We start from the raw sequence: 22,879 nt of genomic DNA on the forward strand, positions 1-22,879 counted from the left end.
AAGGACCGAGATTTTGACTCCAGCCTAGTAGTAGAAGGGCTTCGAAAGCCAACACACTCATTGGTCTTTAACTGACAAAGCAACGTGAAGTGTATTCTCTCTGCAGCCTGATTAAACGTTTCCCAACCTTGGAGAGGTGACAGCCATCATCGCTCTCAAACGCCCGGATGGGGAAATTTTCTTGAAGTTTCGTGGTGTGAGAGAGGAAGCAAAGAGGACAGGTGTTCAGTCCTAATCCAGGCATTCAAGGTCCCGACTGCCTGCTCAGGTGAATGTTAAAGATCCTGTGACACCACTGGAAAAAAGGGAGTTTCGCTCTCTCTCTCTCTCTCTCTCTCCCCGGGGTCCTGGCTCTGACAACCCCCCAGGTAAAATTCATCACTCACTTCATGGCTGTTTGTGGGACATTTATTGTAAAGTCCTTTTAAGTGCTTTGAGATGTCTCAGCAACGAGATAAAGCATTGTGTCAAATGCAAAGGATTATTAGTAAGCAGTTTCCAGGGTATAAAGCGGTCCTTAATTATCCTGAGATTTAGCCACACCACAATTTTGACCTCTGTAGCAGAACAGATCTGTTACAGCTTCACAAATTGAGATCTCAACACTCAAAATTCAATGATAATAATAATCTGTGCATTGGATGTAGCACCCTATCAAGTCACTGAGACATCTCAAAGCGTTTCACAGAATATACTGTAAAGTGAATTGACTGTGTATTTTGTGGGCAAAACCCGGCAGCCAATTGCACACAAACAGTCCTGGTTTGAGTGGCCAAATTTATCTATTACCCTCAGAAAGCGATCTGCCAATCGATTAACCACCGGGTTCCCACCTACTGGTAGATAAACAGATGCGTGTGGAGTATGGAAATTTGCTTAAGGTTTCATCCCAACCAGGAATCAAACAAGGGTCCTCTCGTTTACAAGGTGAGTGCGCTAACCACTACTCTACACGACTTCACCATATACACAATCTTTCAATACACGTTGTTACTGCCCACAAGTGTGAAGACTCTGCAGATCTGTGCTTTGTGGATTTAAGCACCGTTACTAACACCAGTTTGAATGAAATAAAATGATGAAATTATTTTAACATGTTCCTGGAGCTTTATATGGACATCTGCCTACACATCCTTTATCTAATCACTTTTGAGACATTTATTTCAGGGGGTATTTGACTGTACTCTAGCTGAGAAGATCGATGGGTGACCTGACAGAAGTCTCAGAGGTGTTACAGGGTAAACAGTAATAGATTCCTGAGGAATTCAAAAATGAATCAAAGGGGAGGGTAAAGAAAATATCTTTACAGAATGAGTTGGAATATGGAATTTCAAAGTGACTTGAGGCAGACTGAATTAGATAGAAGCTTGGAGAGTCCCATAATTTAGAGGTTAGAGCACCCGTCTCGCAAGCGAGAGGACCCGGGTTCGATTCCTGGACAGGCCAAAACCTTAAACAAGTTTTCTTACTCCACATGCCTCTGTTTACCTAGCAGTAAGTAGTAAGCTGGTTATTTGTCAATTGGCGGATCGCTTTCTGGGGGTAATAATCCCTTCCCCAAAAAATATGGTTTCACTCAATCCATGACTGTTTTGTGGGACACAGCTGTGCGCAATTGGCTGCTGTGTTTCGCCCACAAAACACACAATTTACTATATATTCTTTACGATATATTCTGTGATACGATCAATCCACTTTTACAATATAAACTGTGAAGTGCTTTGAGACGTCTTAACGATGTGATAAATTGCCAAATTAAATGCAAAGATTATTATTATACAAGGAGGAACATTGAAGGATCTTGAAGGGGGGGAAGTTGCTTAGGAAGAGTGTGGGTGGGGCGGGGGTGAGGGGGGGGTTAAGGCTGCTTTAAGAGAAAACCAGCAGTGCAGACTTGCTAGTTAACATTATAGCATTCTGTACTCTAATCTTCCTCACCTGTGCACAAGATGTGGGTCAGAAGAGACTTCAGAGTGGGTGAATATAGGAATAAGGTGGGTTTAGAGACAGTGAGATCGGGGAGGATTAGCAGAACACAAGTTAATTCAACCAACGATACAAAAAAAGGCCTGAAACGTACCTAGCTGTTAGTGTTAACAGGGCAACAATCTGGATTTACTACACAGAGCCAGCCCTCTCTTATCTAGATAAAGCATGCATCATCATTCAGATACAGAGGAAGACAAGACATGATCAGAAGGAGGTGGGTTTATTGGGGAGAGGGAGTGTTAACAAAAGAGGGCAAGGATTTCAGAACATTACATGGTGACTGCGTGATTAAAATGGATTCTTCCTGCCTCGTTACAACCTAAAAACAAAGGTGGTAGAGGGGAGAGGGAGATTAGAGGAAATCTTATATCACGGTATAGTTTTAAACCAACATTTGCAGTCACTTAATACCTCGTCCAAACACCACTCTGCGTGGGTGAGCCTAGACTGCAAACATTTCTGTAGAAAACGTCAACCAATTCTGCGTAACCATAACTTAAGTCCAGGGGGGATTTCTGGTTCTGTCACTGCGGTTGAGTCTAGAAATCGAGAGCTCGACTCCCTCTACAACACAACTCCCTGGTCCCTGCGCTGAAATTTATCGAGACTGAACTTATACGATTAATATTTTAATCACCAGTTTCTCATTCATGTCAATTTTGTGTTTTAAAAATATAACGGCTGTTCTATAAGGGCCCAAAACAACAACAAAAAAAAGTCAAATAAAGGAACTTCATTGAATGTCATTACATTTCGCCCACAAAATATACAGTTAATTCACTTTACAGTATATTCTGCGAAGTGCTTTGAGACTTATCAACAACACGATCAGGCGCTATATCAAATGCAAGGATTACTTCTAATGTTATTACAAAAAAGCTGTGAGTAAATTGGCTGGCTGTATTGTCACGGTTATACTATACACATACGGTCAGGGTCACTGGAAACACAAACACTTAGTGACATGCAACATACAGCAGACACGTCTGATCATGCAAATATACATACTTCAGCACCTACCCTTTATAATACGCTTTGCCAAATAATCCCAGTCTTCAGTCAGACAGTATAGGCACATCGGGGTATTTCTGCTGCTGTGGGGGTCCGGAATCCTCCGCGATACTGAGCAGAGCAAGCCGGCGAGATTAAAGAGCTGTGTTTGGTCCAAATCGCCACCAAGGATTGTTTTTGGTGGTGGGTGGGGGGTGGGAGTAAGTGGAAAGCAGGGGGAGTAAGGAAAAGAGAAGAGGGGAGATCGACGGGGTTTTGAGATAGCATACAAGATAAAAGGAGACTCTTGTCCAGGGGCTGGGGGGAGAGAGAGTGAGGAGGGAGGGGAGGGGTGGAGTAGGAAGAGAGAAAGGTAGAGCACCCAAAAGGGCTTGTGATGTGACTTGAGGCCAGATAAATTGCTGATAAAAATCAATGTGAACCACATGATTGGTTTCTTTTCAATAAAAGTTTATCACCCAAAAATACCACAGAGAGATGTTAAGATTTGTACACACACGCACGCACACACACACACACACCCGCGCGCCTGAAACACCCAACCCTCAAAACAGTGGATAAAGCAGAATCCATCAATGGCTTTCAAAAGAGAATTGGACAACAATTTCAAAAGGAAAAACAATTAAGAGGAGATTGGTGGGAAAGGGCAGGGGAGTGGAGCTAAAACCGAGAGCTTGTTTCAACGATGTGATAGGGCTCTGTATCAAATGCAATGATTATTATTATTATTGTTATTGATCAGAGAGCCAGCCCTCTGTGCTGTACCTTCTACAAAGCGATAACGCGCTCAGCAATCAATTTGAGATTTCCAGCTCAATGAAATCACAAATCCAAACTGGAAACATGAGCTACCTCCAGTCACTGGGCAACTGCAAAATAGCCAGAAGCTGACGAGTTGATGTTTCACACAGGTCACGGAAGGGTTGAAACATGACGTGTGGACACACTGGCGAACACTATGCACGTTTAGACCAGGAAAGGGAATGGAAAAAGAGAAGCCAGAGCTCCCTTTTCTGATCTCAGGCCAAAGGATGACCTCTGCTGGAAAGCATTCACAAACTGACAGGGGATAGGAGGGATTCAGGTTGGTCTGCGATGCGGAACTCCCCCAATAAGGTCTCATTCACTCCCACTCCTCACTCCCTACATCTCTCAGCTTCGATTACCTTGGGCATCTTGGATGGCCAACAATGCACCTGAAAGACTGTGGTCCTGATATATAAACTCAGTCATGTAATGGGAAGGTTTAGGTGGATATTGTAGGAGGATGAGATCAAAGGGGCTTCATCCAAACCCCTCTTGTGATGGAATTTTCTGAGGATTCTCACAGACGGGGCTGGCACACTGACAGTGGAGCCATAGCCCCAGCACATGCCAATGCCTTCAGGATGTGATGGAGGAGAGAATGTGGCAAAGCCACACACTTGGATTCTGGGTCTCTGTCTCTCAGCTGCGATGTCAAAGATACACTCACACAAGTGAACAAATAAAAACATATCAAATAAGCAATGTACAGATTGGATTAATTCAACACAGTGTCACTACATTGAGATCTTTTTGCCTTGTGAAAGCATGGAAAAGGCCAATCAGCCCATCAAGTCAGTTCTGCCTTTTATTAGTTTATTTGATCAGCGCAAATCTACTTCTTCATATGCCTTAACATCTTTACTTCCCAAGGATCTCTCTTCCTTTTAAACACACCAATTGTTTCTGCCTCTATGGAATGGAGAAGTGTGTCACAACCACAGTCCATTTGCCTTGTTCCCTTCCTTGCTTCTTTCAAAGCCTGTCTCAAGACCCTACTCTTCGACTGCGCCGTCGGTCACCCTCCTTGATCCTACCCTCCCTGCCCTCCACCCTTTCTGATCCCAACCTTGTGCTTAGGTCCAAATTCCCTGACTGTCCAGTGCCTTGGAACATCCCCCCGACATGAAAGGTGCTATGTAAGTGTAATTGGCACAGCCTCTTCCACACTGTTGTTGGATCCCTAGCTGGGTTGCTGAGACAACCCTATGTAAATGCACAGGTCACAGCTTTGATGTCAGCTTCACAAGCTGCTTGCTCAGATATGTAGCCTTGGAAATGAAAAAGCTCCAAAGGAACCAAGCAATGACAATAAATCAGCTTTGGCCCATCTGATCTTATCCTTCCAGAATTTCCATGACATTATCCCACTAGTCTCTACCACCCTTACCTTTGGCGCCACTAATTGCCCTCAGTGTTACATAACACAAACACCTAGTATTTTTTCTGAAATAGCCTTTCACAATTCTCGAGCTGTGCTCTGGAGTACGAGTATTGTACTGGGTTTACTTTCTCTATCTCATGCACCGGACTCGGGTGCAAACGCAAATGCAATTAAATGCATATGCATTAGAATTTGTGTTTAAATGTGTTCTGAGACACAAGCTATTATGACTTGCATTTTTCTCAAGCGCTCTGGGATGCTACCCGGCCTGTGCAAGGGGCTCTCTATAAATTCATGTTGTTGTTGTTATCTAAATGTCTGGGTGACACATCTGAAGTTGACCAAATACATTTGTAATATTTTCAAATGCTTAAAGGAATACTCAATGAATCTGATGCTGTAGAGTTTTCAGTATTGCAGCGACGATATTTTGTCCAGAAAGAGCCCGCATTAGAAAGAGCCCACACGAGAATCTCTATGTGCAACTTTTTATTAAATGCACTGAGCTTTGTGTTTGAACTTGATAATTTTGACATGTTATGACTCGAGTATTGCCTTTAGACGTATAGATGTAGTTTGTAATGTTTAATAGGAAGCTCTTTTGAGTAAATGCTCTGAAGTGTTGCATTTATTTCTGCCCGAAAAGAAAATCCACATTGGCATCCAGTACATTTTTTAAAAATATATTTGCATTTAGAACCAACACATTTGAATCTGCCTTTAACAATAATAACAAATTACATTTGTCGGGAGGACGTTTCAAGCTGCTAGACAGTCGGGGATTTGGACCTGAGCAGGGGGTTGGAATCAGGAGGGGTAGAGGGAAGGGTGTGTAAGGGTAGGAGGGTGACTGGAGGTACATTCGAAGAGGAGGTTCTTGAGGCAAGGGAGTGGTTGAGGTAAAAGGACTGTGGGATGGAGTTCCAAAGGGTGGGGGCAGTGAGGCTGAAAGCCCGACCACTGATGATGGGGTGTGCCGGGCGGGGTGTGGAGCAGGCTGGAATCCGCTGAGCGGACAGGTGTAAAAGGCGCTATACAAATGTAATTTGTTGTTCTTGAAGTTGTTAAATGCAAATTCAAATGTGTTGGTTCTAAATGCAAAATCCTTTAAATGCACTAATTTGGTTTTGCATTTGTGCAATCACAACACTTTAATTTGCATTCAAATATGTGTGTCCACATTGATCCCAAATGTGCAGCTTCAAGAGATTTCCACTGAGATGTTTCAGTGCTGAAGAACTCTTGCTTAATATCGAATTGTTCCTCACAGCTCATCCCTCTAACACTGGAGAACATCTCTCCTCTACGCTCTCTAGGTCCTTTGCAGGCCCTCCATACCATGACGACCAGCACTACCCATGTCAGTTGCCCAAATTTATCCATTTTGGGGAGTCAATTGGCTGAAAATGCAAGGATCAGAGTCTCCTATTCAGCAAGTGGAGTCGGTATTAAGAGGCAAGCACACATCCAAAATACCCAGGCAGAGGCATGGCAGCTTTCCATCAACAACTGATGGATTTCTCTGGAAATATCCACAAACAGCAACTCCAGGGATATTGAAAGGCATCAGGTTTGTCCAAATACAAGTTACAACATCTCAATAGGCAGGAAGGTATCACTTTTAAGATATATTTACAGCAGGTACAGACACATGGAGAGGAAAGAAGCCCAATGCCTCAAGAATTCCTTCAGCTTTTGGGGTCCGAAGAAGGAAAAACACTTTGGGTCCAGAGCTGAAAAGTGCCCCCGCTCCCCGCATCTTAAACCCCAGCTTTAGTTCCTTGTTGGCGTTATAACAAAGCATCAGAAATTCCAGAACAAGCAGAACTCAAAAGAATGCAAACCAGGGCTACACTTTGAACAATTTATTCGCGTTGATGTTGCAATTATTTTGACATTTCTGAATTGTACACGGTTTTGTTTTTTGGCAATACAGTACTTGGCAACCAATCCTGGAACACAACAAAGGCGAGCGAGGCGCTGCGAGGGTAATGATGGACACAAGGAACAGACCTACATGCTGGCGATCGGGAGACATGGCATTCCAACTGGATTGGTGGGATCTGAGAACCCAGGATTCGAGATCACAGGAGCCTCAGGTTAAGATGAAGAATTCGAGGTTTGAAATTCCTCACAGTTTCAGGTGCGAGGTTGTAGTCTTAAAGGAAACTTAAGATCAAGTGGGATTCTTGAATTCAAATTCAGTCCGAATTTGGAAGCAGTTTCTCTACAGCTCTTCCAAAAAAATATTGGCTTCCAATTTAAAACAGAATTTATGAATTTCCTAAAAATTCTGCACAATCTTAACTTTTAGTAAGACAATTTCAGGCTGGCTCAGTGACTGCTCCCCACTCCCTCGGAGACAGAGTTTCTCTTAAAATCAGTATCATATTTGCTAACGCTGGTGACGGGGAGGGTCCGGGCGAGGGGTAAAACCACGACGGTTCGATAAAACACTGATTCTGTTTTGATCAAAGTCAATTGAATATTAAAACATTATAAAAACCGACCCTCCGGTCAGTATCTTGTCCCATTCTTTACGTTTGCAGTTTGAGTCAGTATGGCCGTTAGTCAGACTTAGAATCATTGCACTGCCAAGGAGACACTGCACCTAAATGTACCCTGTCCCCCAGCTGAAACCAGCTAACTGCCCAGAGCAGGAAAGGAAATCAAAGCTGTCTGTTTGGCTTTAGCTAAGTGCTGGTTGAACTCAGTGAGACATCAGGGACCTTGAAGTGGGGGAGGCAGGGGTGGGGGGGAATGTGGTCGCGGAGAAGAGAGATTGTAAACAAATTTGCAAATAAGATCACCTATCGGGAAGTGCTGAGATATTGATCCACTCAATCATTTAACAATGTGCAAGGTCAGTTTGAGCCATCGCCACGCCAATTCAACAAGATGCCTCTAAGCAGATAGTCGTGTCGCCCAGTTTGCTGTTGGGGTGGGGACTAGAACGAAGAGAAGGGTGTTAAGGCTCTGCAGGATCCCACCCACTGCCTTCAGTTCTCAAGGGTTCCTCTCTCTCCTCCCTCTCCTCCCCCTCTCCTCTGCTGCAGCCCCCAAGATAACCTCAGAAAGGCACACTCAGCCTTGAGCAGTTTAAAAATAGTGCTGCGAATAGTGAGCAGTCAGCCAAACAACTACACAGGCTACAGTCAATACTACACTGATCAGTCACCACCTCTATGAGAATATAAAGTTAACCACATGGGAGGTGGACAGAGGTTAACCAATTTCCTCCTCTCAACTTGTATCTAAAGCGACTCTCTCTCTCTCTCTCTACTGTGGATTAAATGCCCGGAAAGCCTGGCTGATTTGTTTTAAACCCGACCCCAAGCCAGAGACCCTATGTAACCCTGGCTGAGATCGGCTCCTAATGCATAGATAGAGACCTGGGATCTGCTCCTCACCTGTCATGCAAACTGAGCCAGCCAGGACTGGGAAAACCAGGCATTTCAGAAAGGTTAGCCTAACTGGAATATAACCACACCATCCAACATTAAAAAAAATCAATTGGCAAAAACAGAGTCGTAGGTGCTGGTTCTCGTGTCCACCTCAATAAAAAATCAAGTTAGTTCCTTTCCTTTTTAAAAAAAACAAGTTCCATCATAAATACTGGGTTTATAGTGTTTGTGCAAATGCTCCCTCACTGTTCAGTGCTACCAGCAGTTTCAGTAATGGTTTAATGCCACATATTCCTCTCCCCATTCTACTTGGACTGTTATTTGTTTACGGTTTGTTCAAGAGTCTCGCTCCCCACCCACCCACCCACCCACCCAGAGTACACAGTTGTGACTGTCCACCTGCGATAGCATTGCGTCAAATTCCAAAATCATTCACAACAGGTTGTTTGTGTTCTCAGTATATGCAACACACAATTTGCCCAGAAAAGCTGGAGATCGCTTGACATTGGGACCCTCTATTTCACAAAGAGTCGAAGCGATTTCCATCCCTGGCCCAGACTATTGATAGTTTGGCCACTTTCTGTTTTTTTTAATGGTGTGTGTGGTGGTGGAGGGGGTGGTATGTGATAATTATCATACTGTATATTTTGTTTCACCCACAAAGTATACAGTCAATTCACTTTACGGTATAGTCTGTGAAGCGCTTTGAGATGTCTTGAAGACACGATAAGGCGCTATATCAAATGCAAGCATATTATCATTGACAATAATACCATATTGCACTTTAAGAGGCCAACTAGTCATATTGGCATTGTGGTGTGAGGAAATGACATAAGCCCCCTCTCCCCTCCCATACGTGGTCACATTGCTGGGCGGGGAAAGTATTTTAACTGTGTAGAAAGCTTGTGATTCTATAGAAATGACCAGAATAGTGTTGGGTGAGAAATAGGGTGGGGCGCGGAGGGGGAAGAGAAAGTGAGATTAAACGCAGTCGAGGGTCAGAACACCAACTGAAATATTACATCTAACTTTAACTGAAGGCAGGAGCTTGGAAGAGTCAGTGCAGGAATTGCACTCCTGAATTTCAGTCACACCAAGGCCAAACACAAAGCTGAGTTAACACAGAGGGTTTGATGCAGTGAATTACAACAGTTTCTAGAACATATCATGCCCCCAAAAAGTACAACCAACCGACCAGAGGCGGCGTCCCCCAGATACCATGTGAATTTTGCTTTTTCTTTTAAAAAATACAAGCAGCCACTTGACTGACCACAACCTGGGCGGTGGATTCCCTCCTTACACTCCTAAAGTTGCACTGCTGCCTGTGCACGGTACTTTATAAGTCGTTGAAACAATCCTTCAAATCCCCACCCACCCCACTCCCCCACACTGCAATCACCCCCTCAAACCTACCCCCCACCCCACACACGCACACACACACAAAACCCTTGCCCCACCCCATCCTCCCTCGACCACACTAGTCAGTCCAGGTACAAGAATCCACTGATGGGCCGGGCCGATGGTTTAAAGATTGGAGCGATTTAGGTCATGATCAGAGGCATTCCCGTTGTCCTGAAAACCAGCCGGTGGATTATTGTTGTTGAAAGGCGTCTGGAAAGCTTGCGTACTGTCAGCGTTTGGGTGGTTGTTGCCGTAAGGGGAGTGTGGCTGCTGGGGGCTGGCTGGTAACAGGCTTCCTGGTTGGGTGGGTGGGGGAGGAACCCTGGCTGGCCCTTTGGCCTCCTGCCCCTCCAGTGGCTGTTTGGCATCCTCGTCCGTGTCCATGCGGGTCAGCTTTTCCATCCACATGCGGAAACGCTCCTCCGTCTGCCGCTGCATCTCGGCAAAACAGTTCATAGCTTCCTCCAGCACATTGCCAATACAGTTCCGCTCCCAGGAGATCCCGGTGTCCGGCAGGCCGGCCATTTGGGCGGTGTTGCCAGTCCCCTCGGCACGGTTGTTGGCGGCAGCTTGAAAGACATTGAGGCCATTTGATGAGAGCGATTACAACACACATCCCCCCAAAATAGACAGGAACTCTTTCGCTCCACATTACAAAAATTTCTCTTAAAAAAAAAATCCCGGTAGAAAAAACATGGCGGACATGAATGTGGTATTCCTAAACTTATTCTGCTCCTTGTTTAAGACAGTTCATTGAAATGGGTTGTGAAATATCCCTCCCCGATTTCTGTTGTGCCTGAGGACATCAACCAGGCTCCTGTTGCTGCTGGAGGGCTTACTCACAGCGTAAGTTAGGCCCTGAGTAAGGTCGGAAAGGGTGCTTTCGGCACTTGCTAATCGGGAATCGAAAATCAACAACAACTACAATAACAACTTGCATTTATATAGCACCCTTCAAGCGGGGCAGTGTCTCGGAAGACTTGAAGTGGCGGAGCCTGACCCTGTGCTGGGGGGGAAGGGAGGAGGTGACTAAGCACGATCGAAGAAGAAGGTCTTCAGTCGTGATCTAAAAGCAGGTCAGAGGGATAAGGTGGTGCCAGGGAGTGAAGTGATTTGCAGATGAGTAATAGGATGCCTAATATCGTTCCGTTCTGTGATAGGGAGAAAGTGGAGCCTGGCAAGGACTGGTGTGATGAGGTACAAAGTTTAGTGTAGATGAGAATATGGGCGGCGGAGTTCTGAATCAGTTGTAGTTTGTGGGTAGTGAGCAGGGGAGACCGGGCAAGGAGGTAACGAAGGCAGGGACGAGGTTTCAGCTGGTAAAGGGATAAAAGTAACGTCTGGATGTTGTGTCCGCACATAAAGTCAGGGGGAAGAGAGAAAGCAAGTAAGATAAAATATTGTTTCCTAATCCTTAAATAACTGACATAATGAGTTTCGGAACACTGCAATTTTGACCTCCCCACATAAACTTTCTTTCAATAAAATTAACTTTCAGTTGAAAAACATTGCGGTGATAAGTCCCGAGCTGTCCTCACAATCCAAACAGTCAGATTAGAATTATCCACTTTCCTGGAGCGCAGTCTGTATCAATGTACAGTTTGTATCTTGAAGAATTAGCACTTGTGGTGAACTGAACTCAGACGTGGAAAGCCATATCAACTAAAGAACGTTAAAACACCACCTCCGTGCCAGCTTTCTGAGATATTGAATTAACTGAGATCAGTGAAGAAACAGCAATAGAAACAGAATGTCACAGCACAGAAACAGTCAGCTCAGTTCATCCACTCGGTGCTGCTGTTTTTCTCCACATGAAACACCTAAATCTAATCCTTGCTTCCCCATAACATGTAATATTACTCCTCTTCAAGCATCTAATTCCTTTTGGAAACAACTTACCAACTCTGCTTCAACAGATTTTTTTCTAACCTAATTCTTTCTGTGATTATCTTAAATTTGTGCCTCTTTTGGCTCACTGGTTGAATATTGCAAATTAATCTATTGCTATTTACCCTGTCCAGACTCTTCATAATTTGAGAGGATCTGGATTCGATTCCTTGGGCAAGTTTTCTTACTCCATACACCTCTGTTTGCCGAGCAGTAAGTAGGAACCCGGTTATTAGTCAATTGGCAAATCGCTTTCCTGGGGCAATAATCTCTCAAAAAAAATTCAAATAATTTGGTCAATCAATCCACGACTGTTTGTGGGACACTGCTGTGCACAATTGGCTGTTGTGTTTCACCCACAAAATATGCCATCAATTCACTTTACAATATATTCTGTGAAGTGCTTTGAAACATCTCAATGACAGGTTATCAAATGCAAGGATAATCTCCATCAGGTCAGCCTCTAACCTCAATTCTAGCCCCAAAATATCCAATATCTCAAATCTCCATTGATAACTGAATCCCACTCACACCTGGTAACATCCCAATGAATCTACATCTTTCCAATGTCTTTTAGAACCTTCCTATAATAGTGCCAAATCTATTGCTGGTGTTCACAAAGGCTTGTTACCCCGTTTTTTTCTCACAATGAATGTTTATTTCCTGTTGCAGATGAGTGGAGTGTAACAATGTCTGATACCAGTAACTTCCTCTTCACTGACTCCATCCACATTACAGAAGATGTGGCACCGAACATGATAACGGATCATTATTTGCCATGAAAATGACGGCACTCACTCACACATCCCGACTTTGTGAAGACTCATTGCAGCACAGTGAAATTCACAACACCGCAGTCAGGCAAATTATAGGGCGTACAATCACCATCTGTGCAGACCAAGTCAGAACACGCTAACAATGACACTTTGGAGAGAGGTGTCACCTTGTCTCAGTTGGTAGCGCTCGTACATCTGAAGTCAGAAGATTGGGGGTTAAAGCCTTGTTTTAGAATTTTGAACTCAGAATCCAGGCTGATATTCCTTGGAGAACACCACATTACTGGAGGTGCAATCCTTTGGATGAGACATTAAACTGAGGCCCTGAATGCCTGTTCAGGTGGATGTTACACTATTGCAAAGCAGAAGGGAGTCTCTCCCGTGTCCCAGCTAAAATCCTACAGATATATAATTGGTCACTCACGACCTGGCTGTTTGCTGCGCACAAATTGGCTGCTAAGTTTGCTAAAAATATACACTAACTACACTTGATAGAAAATCCTGGGAAGCATGTTGACATGTCCCCCTGACATGAAAGGTGCAACATCAAATGCAAGGATTATATCCTGCTGAGATTTATACCCAGAAAACCACAGCATGGGCAGTCTAGAAGATCAAATCAATTCTCAGGAGCTCCATGACTCCCTAACAACGTTGGATGCTCACCTACAAAATAGTTACAATAAACCCTGTGAAGCGATTTGAGAGGTCTTCCCAACATGAAACGTACGGTCATGTATGGAAAGGGGTAGGAGACAACCGTGTATGGTCATAGGTACCATTCTTTGTAGGTTACCTAGCAGTAAGTAAGAACCCAGTGCTAGTCGATTGGCAGATTACTTTTTCGGGGTAATAATCTCTCAAAGACAAAATTTTGGTAAATCAATCCAAGACTGTTTGTGGGAACATTGCTGTGTGCAATTGATTGCTGCGTTTCGCCCACAAAACACCCAGCCAATCCACTTTACAGTATATACTACGAAGCATTTTGAGACATCTCAATGACGTGATAAGGTGCTATATCAAATGCAAGGATTATTATTATTAAAGATCCTACAAAAAGAGGAAAGATCACCCATTGTCCATAAATCCTTAATGGTGCAAAAAGCCATTGGAATCTTAGGTTTTATAAACAGGGGTACAGAATATAGAAGCAAAGATGTAATGCTAAATTTATATATATATATATATCTCATTAGTTAGACCACAGTTATCATATTGTATCCAGTATTGGTCACCCCACTTCAGGAAAGATATCAAGGCAATAGATAAGTTGCAAAGATTAACTAAGATGATATCAGGGATGAGAGGTTTAGCCTATGAGCAAAAACTGGAGGAACTGGGACTTTTTCTGCAGGGACAAAGCAGGTTGAGGGTGACCTGGTAGAGGTCTTTAAAATTATGAGGGATATTGATAGATTCAATGGGGAGAAAATTCCACTAGTTAGTGAGTCAGTAACTGGAAGGGATCAATTTTAAATAGTAAAGGAACAAATTGGAGAGGTTTGGAAAATGTTTTCAGGCAGAGTTGTTAGGAAATGGAATGCCCTGCCGGGAGCAGTGGTTGAGGCAAATCCATATTGGGCTTCAAGAGGGAATTAGGCAGATCTGTTAAACAGAGTCAGATATAAGGGTGTGGGGATAGGGCAGATAGGTAAGACTGAAAGGATTGCTCTTGAGGGAGCCAACATGGACACAATGGCCGTAATGGCCTTATTCAGTGCTGTAAATTTCTATGTTTTTCAAGGTCTCTTAATACTGTCCTCAGATCCACATGAGTCAGAGTTAAAGCTATACCTTACCCCAGGCAACAATCTGAACTGTGGCCAAGGAACAACTGGTGCCAGCACAAATATCTGCAGAATGTTTAGAGCTCTCTGCTAGAAGCAATCCTAAATTCCTATTTCACATTGATGGACAGTGAATGAGAATTCAAGATGGTCGAAGGAGAAATAGAACCAGTGCAGCTATGACAGGGAAAGTGCAGAAGAACGGAGATGAAAACAGGGAGAAATTTTCCAATTACAAGAAATATGAGCAAAGTCATTTGAAGATGGAAAAAAAACGCCTGAAATGTGATAATTGAAGAGATTCTCATTAACATCTAAAGATGGAGCCCTGGGAGCCAAACTCCTTAAACCGTACAGTGTACAGCCACATCGAGCAATCGCTAAGGGACGATCACAGGTAATTATACAGTCAGTGGAATATGTACAGGACACACCAAAAAATCAGCTGCCACATCAAGACCAGGTTTAAGTTATGCCTATAATTCCTGGATCCCTGTAGCTTTATAGAAAAACCATGAGCTTCCCACCTCCACCGGTAACCAGTAATGTACAGCACTGCAGTATCTCCAACATCCAAAAGCCAAACGGGAGAGAAGCAGCAAGCCTCGTCTCAGATGATACAGAGAGTTAAAAATTTTCTTTCCCAAGTGTAGGCCAAGCCTTGGGCAGCATTTAAGGAAATCTCCCTATAGTTTACCCCCTTTTTTGGAACCTCGCACATCTCACAAACCTGATCTCTTGAGTTTAGGCTCAGGGCTCTCTCAAACTGAGATGGTAAGCAATACAGCCACTTGGGCTGTCCTCTCTTACATGTGCCCATTTCCTTACCGTTCATCCAGTGATTTCGCTTAAAATTAATGCTGAAGGCAGATTTTAGTCAAAATGTAAGACATATTTTAAACCAAGAATTTTGTGGAGGAGCCGTGTGAGCAGGTGAGTTTCAGAAGGCACACACTCAGTGTCCGGTGTCTGAAATTCAACTCCACTATATCATATTGTGGAGTCTTGTAGCAGAGTGGGTAGGGCACTCGTCTCACAAGCGAGAGGATCCGGGTTCGATTCCCGGGCGGTGCGAAACCTTAGGCAAGTTTCCTTACTCCACACGTGTCTGTTTACCTAGCAGTAAGTAGGAACCCGATTGTTAGTCGATTGGTGAATCACTTTCTGGGGGTAACAACACTTTAAAAGTAAATAAATGCTTTGGTTACTCAATCACGACTGTTTGTGAGACACTGCTGCGCACAATTGGCTGCCGCGTTTCCCCCGCAAAATATAGTTGATTAATAATAATCCTTGCATTCACTTTAGAAAATATTCTGTGAAATACTTTGAGACATCTCAACAACGTGATAAGGTGCTATATCAAATAGATGCATTAGTATGATCAGTGACCTCTCAGAAGAGCAAACACCTCGTCTGGTATCTCTCTCGCCTGTCACCACACTAACATTATTTGCTATGTTGAAACATTCACAGCTTTATCAACATCCAGTGTTATTTATAATCTGCAATGACCCCTGTTTTTCCTCGCTCCCCCTCCTACCCTATCAGAAGATACTGTTGCAACTCTATTCCTCCGTCATAACCTTGTGTAAAAATATCCAAACAAAGCATCACAATGATAAAACGTCAGTAACCAAAACCGGCTCCAACCTAAAAGCTCAGGAGGTTTTATAAACAATTATTAAATGAAGCTGAAAGGTTTCAAGGGCAAAACTCATGGAGATCAGTTAATTGTATTTGATTCAGCATCTATATTACCAAATGTGGCAAAGTGCTTGAAAAGGAACTGGGCCATCAAGTGTAGTGACTATTTGTAGACAAGTGTGGCATCCATTTTGCATACCACCAAGTCCAACAAAGAATCATGGTGTGAATGACCAATTATAATAATAACCAATAAATGACCAATAAATTTGGTTGTTGGAAAAAAATTCCTATCTCTCTTCCAATGATGATGTAAATAACAACAAGAAATTACACTTGTATAGTGCCCTTCACATCGGAAAGGCGTCGCTTAACATCACCTTAACAGGCACAAATGGGACCTTCAATGACAGCGTTCCCCAAATATTGAACTAGTGTCAGCCTAGACTGAGCGCACATCTCAAAGTGGACCTAGAACCCAATACATCCAATCTAGAGGCGAGAGTGCAATACAGATACAAATGCGTAAACAAAAGGGTTATTATTTCACTCAGACAGCAATGATACCCTGAACACAACCTCGCACTTTCACAATATTCAACTTAAAGACGGTGAGAAAAGGAAAAGACACACTTACATCCAATTACAAGTTACATCCTGTTTCACTACATTTCACAGCTAACTGCACAATGTGTCTAGACTGAGTTACACAAAAGACAAAGAATGCTGTAAAGTAGGAGCCCAAACTAACTGAGCGTAGGGGAGAGGGGTGTGAGAAGAGGGAACGGTGGGGAAGGGGAGGGAGAAACATATGGTTGAAAAAATATTTTAACCAAAACACTGATTGTCCAGCGCTTTGGGACGTCCTCCGGACGTGAAAGGTGCTCTGCAAATGTAATTTTGTTGTTGTTGCATTAGTATTCAACCACTTACAGGTTAGTAGCTTTCACTGTTCAGACACGGATTAAAAGACCCCAGAGTATGAATGGAAAAGAAGAGGCAGTTTCTCTCTGTCTAACAATGCATATAAATCGGCTGCTCTCCTCGTGGGTGTTTGACAACGGTTGTCACTTTTGTTACAAAAGTGATCACTGTACTTGGCAGTAATTACTGTGGGGCGGGTTTGGGTATCTCCATGCGATAAAGCATTAAAAAAAACACATTTTTACTTTCTTTTGGGATCAATAATGTAAGACCTGGGTCATCATAATTGTTGTTTCTCTTTCATGAGGAAGCAACCAGACCAGTTAGCCTTTAAACCACCTATCCAGCTTTTGGTTAATACAATCTTCCTCCTAGTACGCTGCCCAACATTCCTGTGTGTGCGCGCGCGCGCGTGCGAGTGCTGGGGTGAGGGGATGAGAAGGGAGAAGGTAAGCAGGGTCTCCTTAGAGCTGAGCAGGTTCCAAAGTTACACGCTTGATAACAGAACGACGGAATCGACATTCAGTCTCGGTAGCCCAATCCCTGATTCAGGAGAGTCCGCAGTACTCCAGGAGTACTGTTGGTGACAGACCAGCCAACCTGGCTCATCAGCTGGACTTGGAGGAGCAGGGATGAGAACAGGGATTCTTCCCAAAGAAGGGACTAACTGAGCGTAGAGGGAGAGGGGACTGAGAAGAGAGATTCTTTCCACTTGGCTTCTATTAACCTCGCAAGCCAAAGTCCTAATAAGGAGCCAGACAAGCAACGGGAAGCTTGTGAGACAGTGTACATTTGTACAGTGCCTTTGACATTGGGAGGACATCCCAAGGCGCTAGTTAGCTCAAGTATTACCCCAACAAACACCACACCCTGGGGGTCGCCAGACTGTGCCAAACTGTATTCAATACTCTCTGGAATTAGGTAAACAGGGTGTGTCCCTGCAGGAAGAGAACGTGCATCCGTTCCAGACACATAAATTTCCATGTAACCAAACTCAGTCTGGTGTAGATATTCTTAAACTGGTGATGGGTTCTGCACTCATCAGCCATCCAGCTGACAAATGCAAATCATGGCTAATATTGGCCCTTCATCCAAAATTCCCATTAATTAGACTTCATCACACTGCTTGCTTTAAGAATTTAAGTATTTCAATGAAATGCTCAAAGTATTTTCAAGCACTGTGACACAATAAGGCTCTTACCAAATGCAGATTTATTATTTATTTTAAGCGCTCTGAAACGCCATCCGGCGTGGAGGGCGCTATATAAATCCAAGTTGTTGTTGTTATTTAGTTAACTGGAGCAAATTGTTTGCAATTCTAACTTTAAGGCTAGCGCAGTAAAAGGAAAGACCGATCTCTCAATTAGTTCAGAATAAATAATGAAGCAAAAACTAGAGGAAGAAGAGAATTTTAAATGGAATCCGAGCGCATTAAACTGAATGCCGTGCACATAAATACTTAAACCCATTAGTAGGATGGTGGTGATCTGGAAGGAAACCCACTCATAGTGCTGGGCAGCATGCGACTCCCTCGCACCCTGCAAGATAGACTGATTTCATGAGCTCTCTGGTCACCCATCACTCTCAGGAGTACTGGAGCTTAGTGGTTATAGCACTTGCCTCGCAAACGAGAGGACCTGGGATCGATTCCTGGGCAGGGCAAAACGTTTCCTTACTCCATACGCTTCTGCTTACCTAGCAGCAAGTACATAAGAAATGCTAGACGAAAAAAAGACTTAAGGTCCACGTAGTTCGCCTTCTACCTTCCAGGCGGTCGCACGCAATAGGTGAATATGTACCGTATTCATAATGTTAAAAGAAAACGATCTAATCTGTGTTTGAAGGAATCAACATTTCCTTCTTCAACCGTCTCCCTAGGGAGCCTGTTGCACAGGTTCACTATTTGCTCACTGAAGTAGCTTTCTGAATTGACCCTCTATCAATCGCAGGCCATGTTCTCTCATTTTACTATTCTGGACTAGTTGAAACAGTCTATCTTGATCTACATTGTCTAGCCCCTTCAGAATATTAAAGACAGCAATTGTTTCGCCTCTCAATCTTCTCTTTTCCAGCGTGAAAAAGCCCAATTTAGTTAGTCGCTCCTCATAGTCCAGTGCCTCCATTCCCTCAATCACTTTGGTTGCCCTCCTCTGTATCTTCTCGATCTTTTTGTACCAGAACTGTACACAGTACTAAGTATGGTCTCACCAATGTTTTATTCAGTGGCAGGATTACCCCACTATTTCAGCTTGCTATTGATCTTTTGATACTTGCTATTGATCCTTTGATCAATAGCATCAACAAGTAGGAACCCGGTTGTTAGTCGAGTGGCAGATTGCTTTTCCGGGGGTAATAATCCATTAAAAAAAATTCACTCAATATGGGACACTGCTGTGTGCAATTGACTGCCGTGTTTCACCCACAAAATATACAGTCTTCACTTTACAGTATATTCTGTGAAGTGCGTTGAGATGCCTTGAAGTCATGATAAGGTGCTATATTCTCTTTGACCGAGCCTTCAGCTCCCCTCTCGACTCTCTTCCCCCTCCTCGCTCCCTCCCTTCCCTCCCCTCACCCTGACCATTTCCCCCTCCTCGCTCCCTCCCTTCCCTCCCCTCACCCTGACCATTTCCCCCCTGCTCGGGTCATGACCCAACTGTGCAGCGCCTTGGGACGTCCTCCTGACGTGAAAGGCGCTTTATAAATGGAATCTTGTTGTTGTTGTTGTATATCAAATGCAAGGATTATTATTATCAATGATGAAGTCGACAGGTATACATAATAGGTTAACCGGCAATAATATTAATAATCTTTGCATTTGATATAGTGCTTTTCACGTGTTCTCGACGTCTCAAAGCGCTTCACAGAATAGACTGTAAAGTGAATTGACTGTATATTTGTGGGCGAAACGCAGCAGTGTCCCACAAACAGTCATGGATTAAAGTGAACAACTTATTATTGATTTTTTTTCTTGAGGGATTATTATCAGGAGTGTGAAGTAGGGAAACCAACCCGATCCCCCATCTCCGCCGCTAGATGCCACTAAACACAACCCTAAAATCCTTTTTTCCCCACCACCCACTACCTCCTCCGTGCTCCCCTCAGGCCTCTTCAATCTTCATATAAAACGCCAAGTGCGAGGAGGTCATGGACTTCTTTTCATCTAAAATTCACAACATCCGCCAGGCAGCCTCATCCACCTGCCTCTTATCACCCACCACCACACCCTCTCTGTCCCTCTCATCCTCCCCATCATCTGCTCCTACCACCACCCCCATCCTACACTCCTTCCTCCACATCTCTCCCTCCTCCCTCTCACCCACCATCACCTCCATGAAACCCACCACCTGCTGCCTCGACCCCCTCCCCACCAATTTGCTGGTCACCCAGCTCCCCCTCCTCTGCCCACTACTGACTGATGTCATCAACCAATCCCTCTCCTCCGGATTAGTCCCTGCTCCCTTCAAAACGGCTGTCATCACCCCCCTCCTCAAGAAACCTTCCCCAGATCACTCAAACCCCAGCCATTACCACCCCATTTCTAACCTGCCCTTCCTCTCAAAAGTCCTAGAACGCATTGTTGCCAATCAACTTCGCGCAAACCTCTCCTCCCACTCCCTCGTCGAACCCCTCCAGTCCGGTTTCCGCCCTGTCCGCAGTACAGAGACTGCGCTTGTGAAAGTCACGAACGACATCCTCTCTATCTGTGACCAGGGCTCCCTCTGCCTCCTTGTCCTCTCCGCGGTGTTCGACAGTCGATCACGCCGTCTTCCTTCACTGACTTTTCTCCGTCATCCACCTCAGTGGGATTGCACTCGCCTGGTTCAAGTCTACCCTCACAAACCTCCAGCAGTACATCTGCACAAACGGCTTCTCCTGCCGCTCTCACCCGGTTACCTGCGGGGTATCCCAAGGATCCATCCTTGGCCCCCGCTTCTCATCTGCAGACACGGAGTACATTGGATGTGGACGACACTCAACTCTATTTTTCCACCTCTCTTTACGACCCCCAGTCCCCTGATGTTCTGCCTGTCAGATCTCAGGGGCTGGATGAGCACAAATTTCCTTCAGCTGAACGTTGACAAGACAGAAGCCATACTCTTTGGCTCTCGTCAACGTCTAAAATCTCCACCTACCCGATCTCCCCCTAAAACTCTCTGAACCCGTACGCAACCGAGGCGTCAGGTTCGACCCCCAATTATCCTTCCTCCCCCACACCCGGTCCCTCACCAGCACTGCCTTCTTCCACCTCCGACATATCGCCCGTCTCCACCAATACCTCTCTCCGAAAGCCGCTGAAGCCCTGGTCCATGCCTTTGTCACCTCTCGGCTGAACTATTCTAACACCCTCCTCGCCGGCCTCCCCTCCACTACCATCCATAAAATCCAGATCATGCAAAACTCTGCCGCCCGCATTCTCACCCGCACCAAACTCCGCTCCCCAATCACCCCAGTCCTGGCCAGACTGCACTGGCTGCCTGTCCCAGAGAGGATCGACTTCAAGATCCTCACACTTATATTCAAATCCCTCCACTCCTCTGCACCCCCCGACCTCTTCTCTCCTCAAAACAGTACCCGTTGCCTTCGTTCCTCCGGATCTGGCCTCCTCCTCGTCCCTCGAGTCCTCCGCTCCACCCTTGGCAGCCGTGCCTTCAGCCACTATGCCTCGAGGCTCTGGAACTCCCTTCCTCACTCCCTTTCGCCTCGCTCCCTCTCTGCCTATTTTCAGGTCTCTGCTGAAGACCTTTCTTTTTGACCGTGCCTTTGGTCATCTTCCCCCCCTCTCCCCCTGGCTCGGCCCTGGGATCCGTTACTGTAAAGCGCTCTGAGACGTCGTCCGGCGTGGAGGGCGCTATATAAATCCAAGTTGTTGTTGAACACGAGTTGAACCCAAAACCTTCTGACCCAGATGAAAGTGCCTGCTTTCTCAGGAGAAGGCAACAACAACTTGCATTTATAAAGCGCAGGAAAGGTAGCATGCCAGAACGCTTGACAGTGGTGGAGCACGACACTGAGCTGGATAAACGTTGGTCTTCTTTCATGTAGCAATTTTTATGTTCAATGACAATTGAATTTTATGGGGTTTCTGCTATTCCCATTCCAAAATGCCATGAAGCTGTGATCAGGAATTATCATTCACTTTCTGGCCTCCCCCACAAATAATAGCCACGTGAGCGATGGAGCCCATAACATCACCAGATCCCAGTACAAGTCAGCAGCTTCTGACGAGGAAGGAAAAAAACTGCCAGGGAAATAAAATCTTAAAATAGTCTACAACAACTACAAGATTACATTTGTGTAGTGCCTTTCACGTCAGGAGGACTACCCAAGGCGCTGAAATTGGTCTACTTGCCAATAAACCATCTTAAAGTGCACACACACAGGTCAGGAGGCTGGGTGCATATAACATTGGACTTTTCATTATAGGAACATAGGGACAGGAGAAGGCCATTCAGCCCCTCAAGCCTGTTCTGTAAGATCATCACTGATCTGTACCTCAACTCCAATTATCCACCTTTGCCCCATATTCCTTGATACCCTACCCTAACAAAAATCTATCCACCTCAGTCTTGAAAATTTCAAGGGGTCCAGCACCCACAGCCTTCTGGGGGAGAGCGTTCTAGATTTTCACTACCCTTTTGGTGAAAAAACTGCCTCTGATTTCACTCCTAAATAGCCATAAAGCTCCGAAAACATTCACCTACAGAAAGAACCTCACAATTACTTTGGAAGCATTTAAAGGAATAGAAAATGATTGCCTTTTACAAGTTGGTGCTCGCTATACGTAAAAAGAGCCTCTCCAGGGAAAAGAGGGAGGGAAATGGATTAAGAAATTCTTGCCAAATGATTACGTACAAAGAA

The 22,879-nt window shown here is 44.6% G+C and overlaps 1 protein-coding gene across 4 annotated transcripts in view; it reads right to left on the reverse strand.

Moving 5' to 3' along the window:
• cunh18orf25 (chromosome unknown C18orf25 homolog) overlaps positions 1-22,879 on the reverse strand; it is a 53,074-nt gene that overhangs the window by 14,143 nt on the left and 16,052 nt on the right. The window contains exon 3 of one of the 4 annotated variants that reach the window (XM_007908920.2): positions 10,083-10,562. The exons of the other annotated variants lie outside the window; for them this stretch is intronic. Coding sequence (XP_007907111.1) covers positions 10,117-10,562 — 446 coding nt within the window. The 3' untranslated portion in view covers positions 10,083-10,116. Of the gene's footprint in view, positions 1-10,082; positions 10,563-22,879 lie in introns of those variants that run through there. 4 annotated transcript variants of the gene reach the window in all.

Source organism: Callorhinchus milii, unplaced genomic scaffold (genome assembly GCF_018977255.1).
Source record: "Callorhinchus milii isolate IMCB2004 unplaced genomic scaffold, IMCB_Cmil_1.0 Scaffold1, whole genome shotgun sequence".
NCBI classification, from domain to species: Eukaryota; Metazoa; Chordata; class Chondrichthyes; order Chimaeriformes; family Callorhinchidae; genus Callorhinchus; species Callorhinchus milii.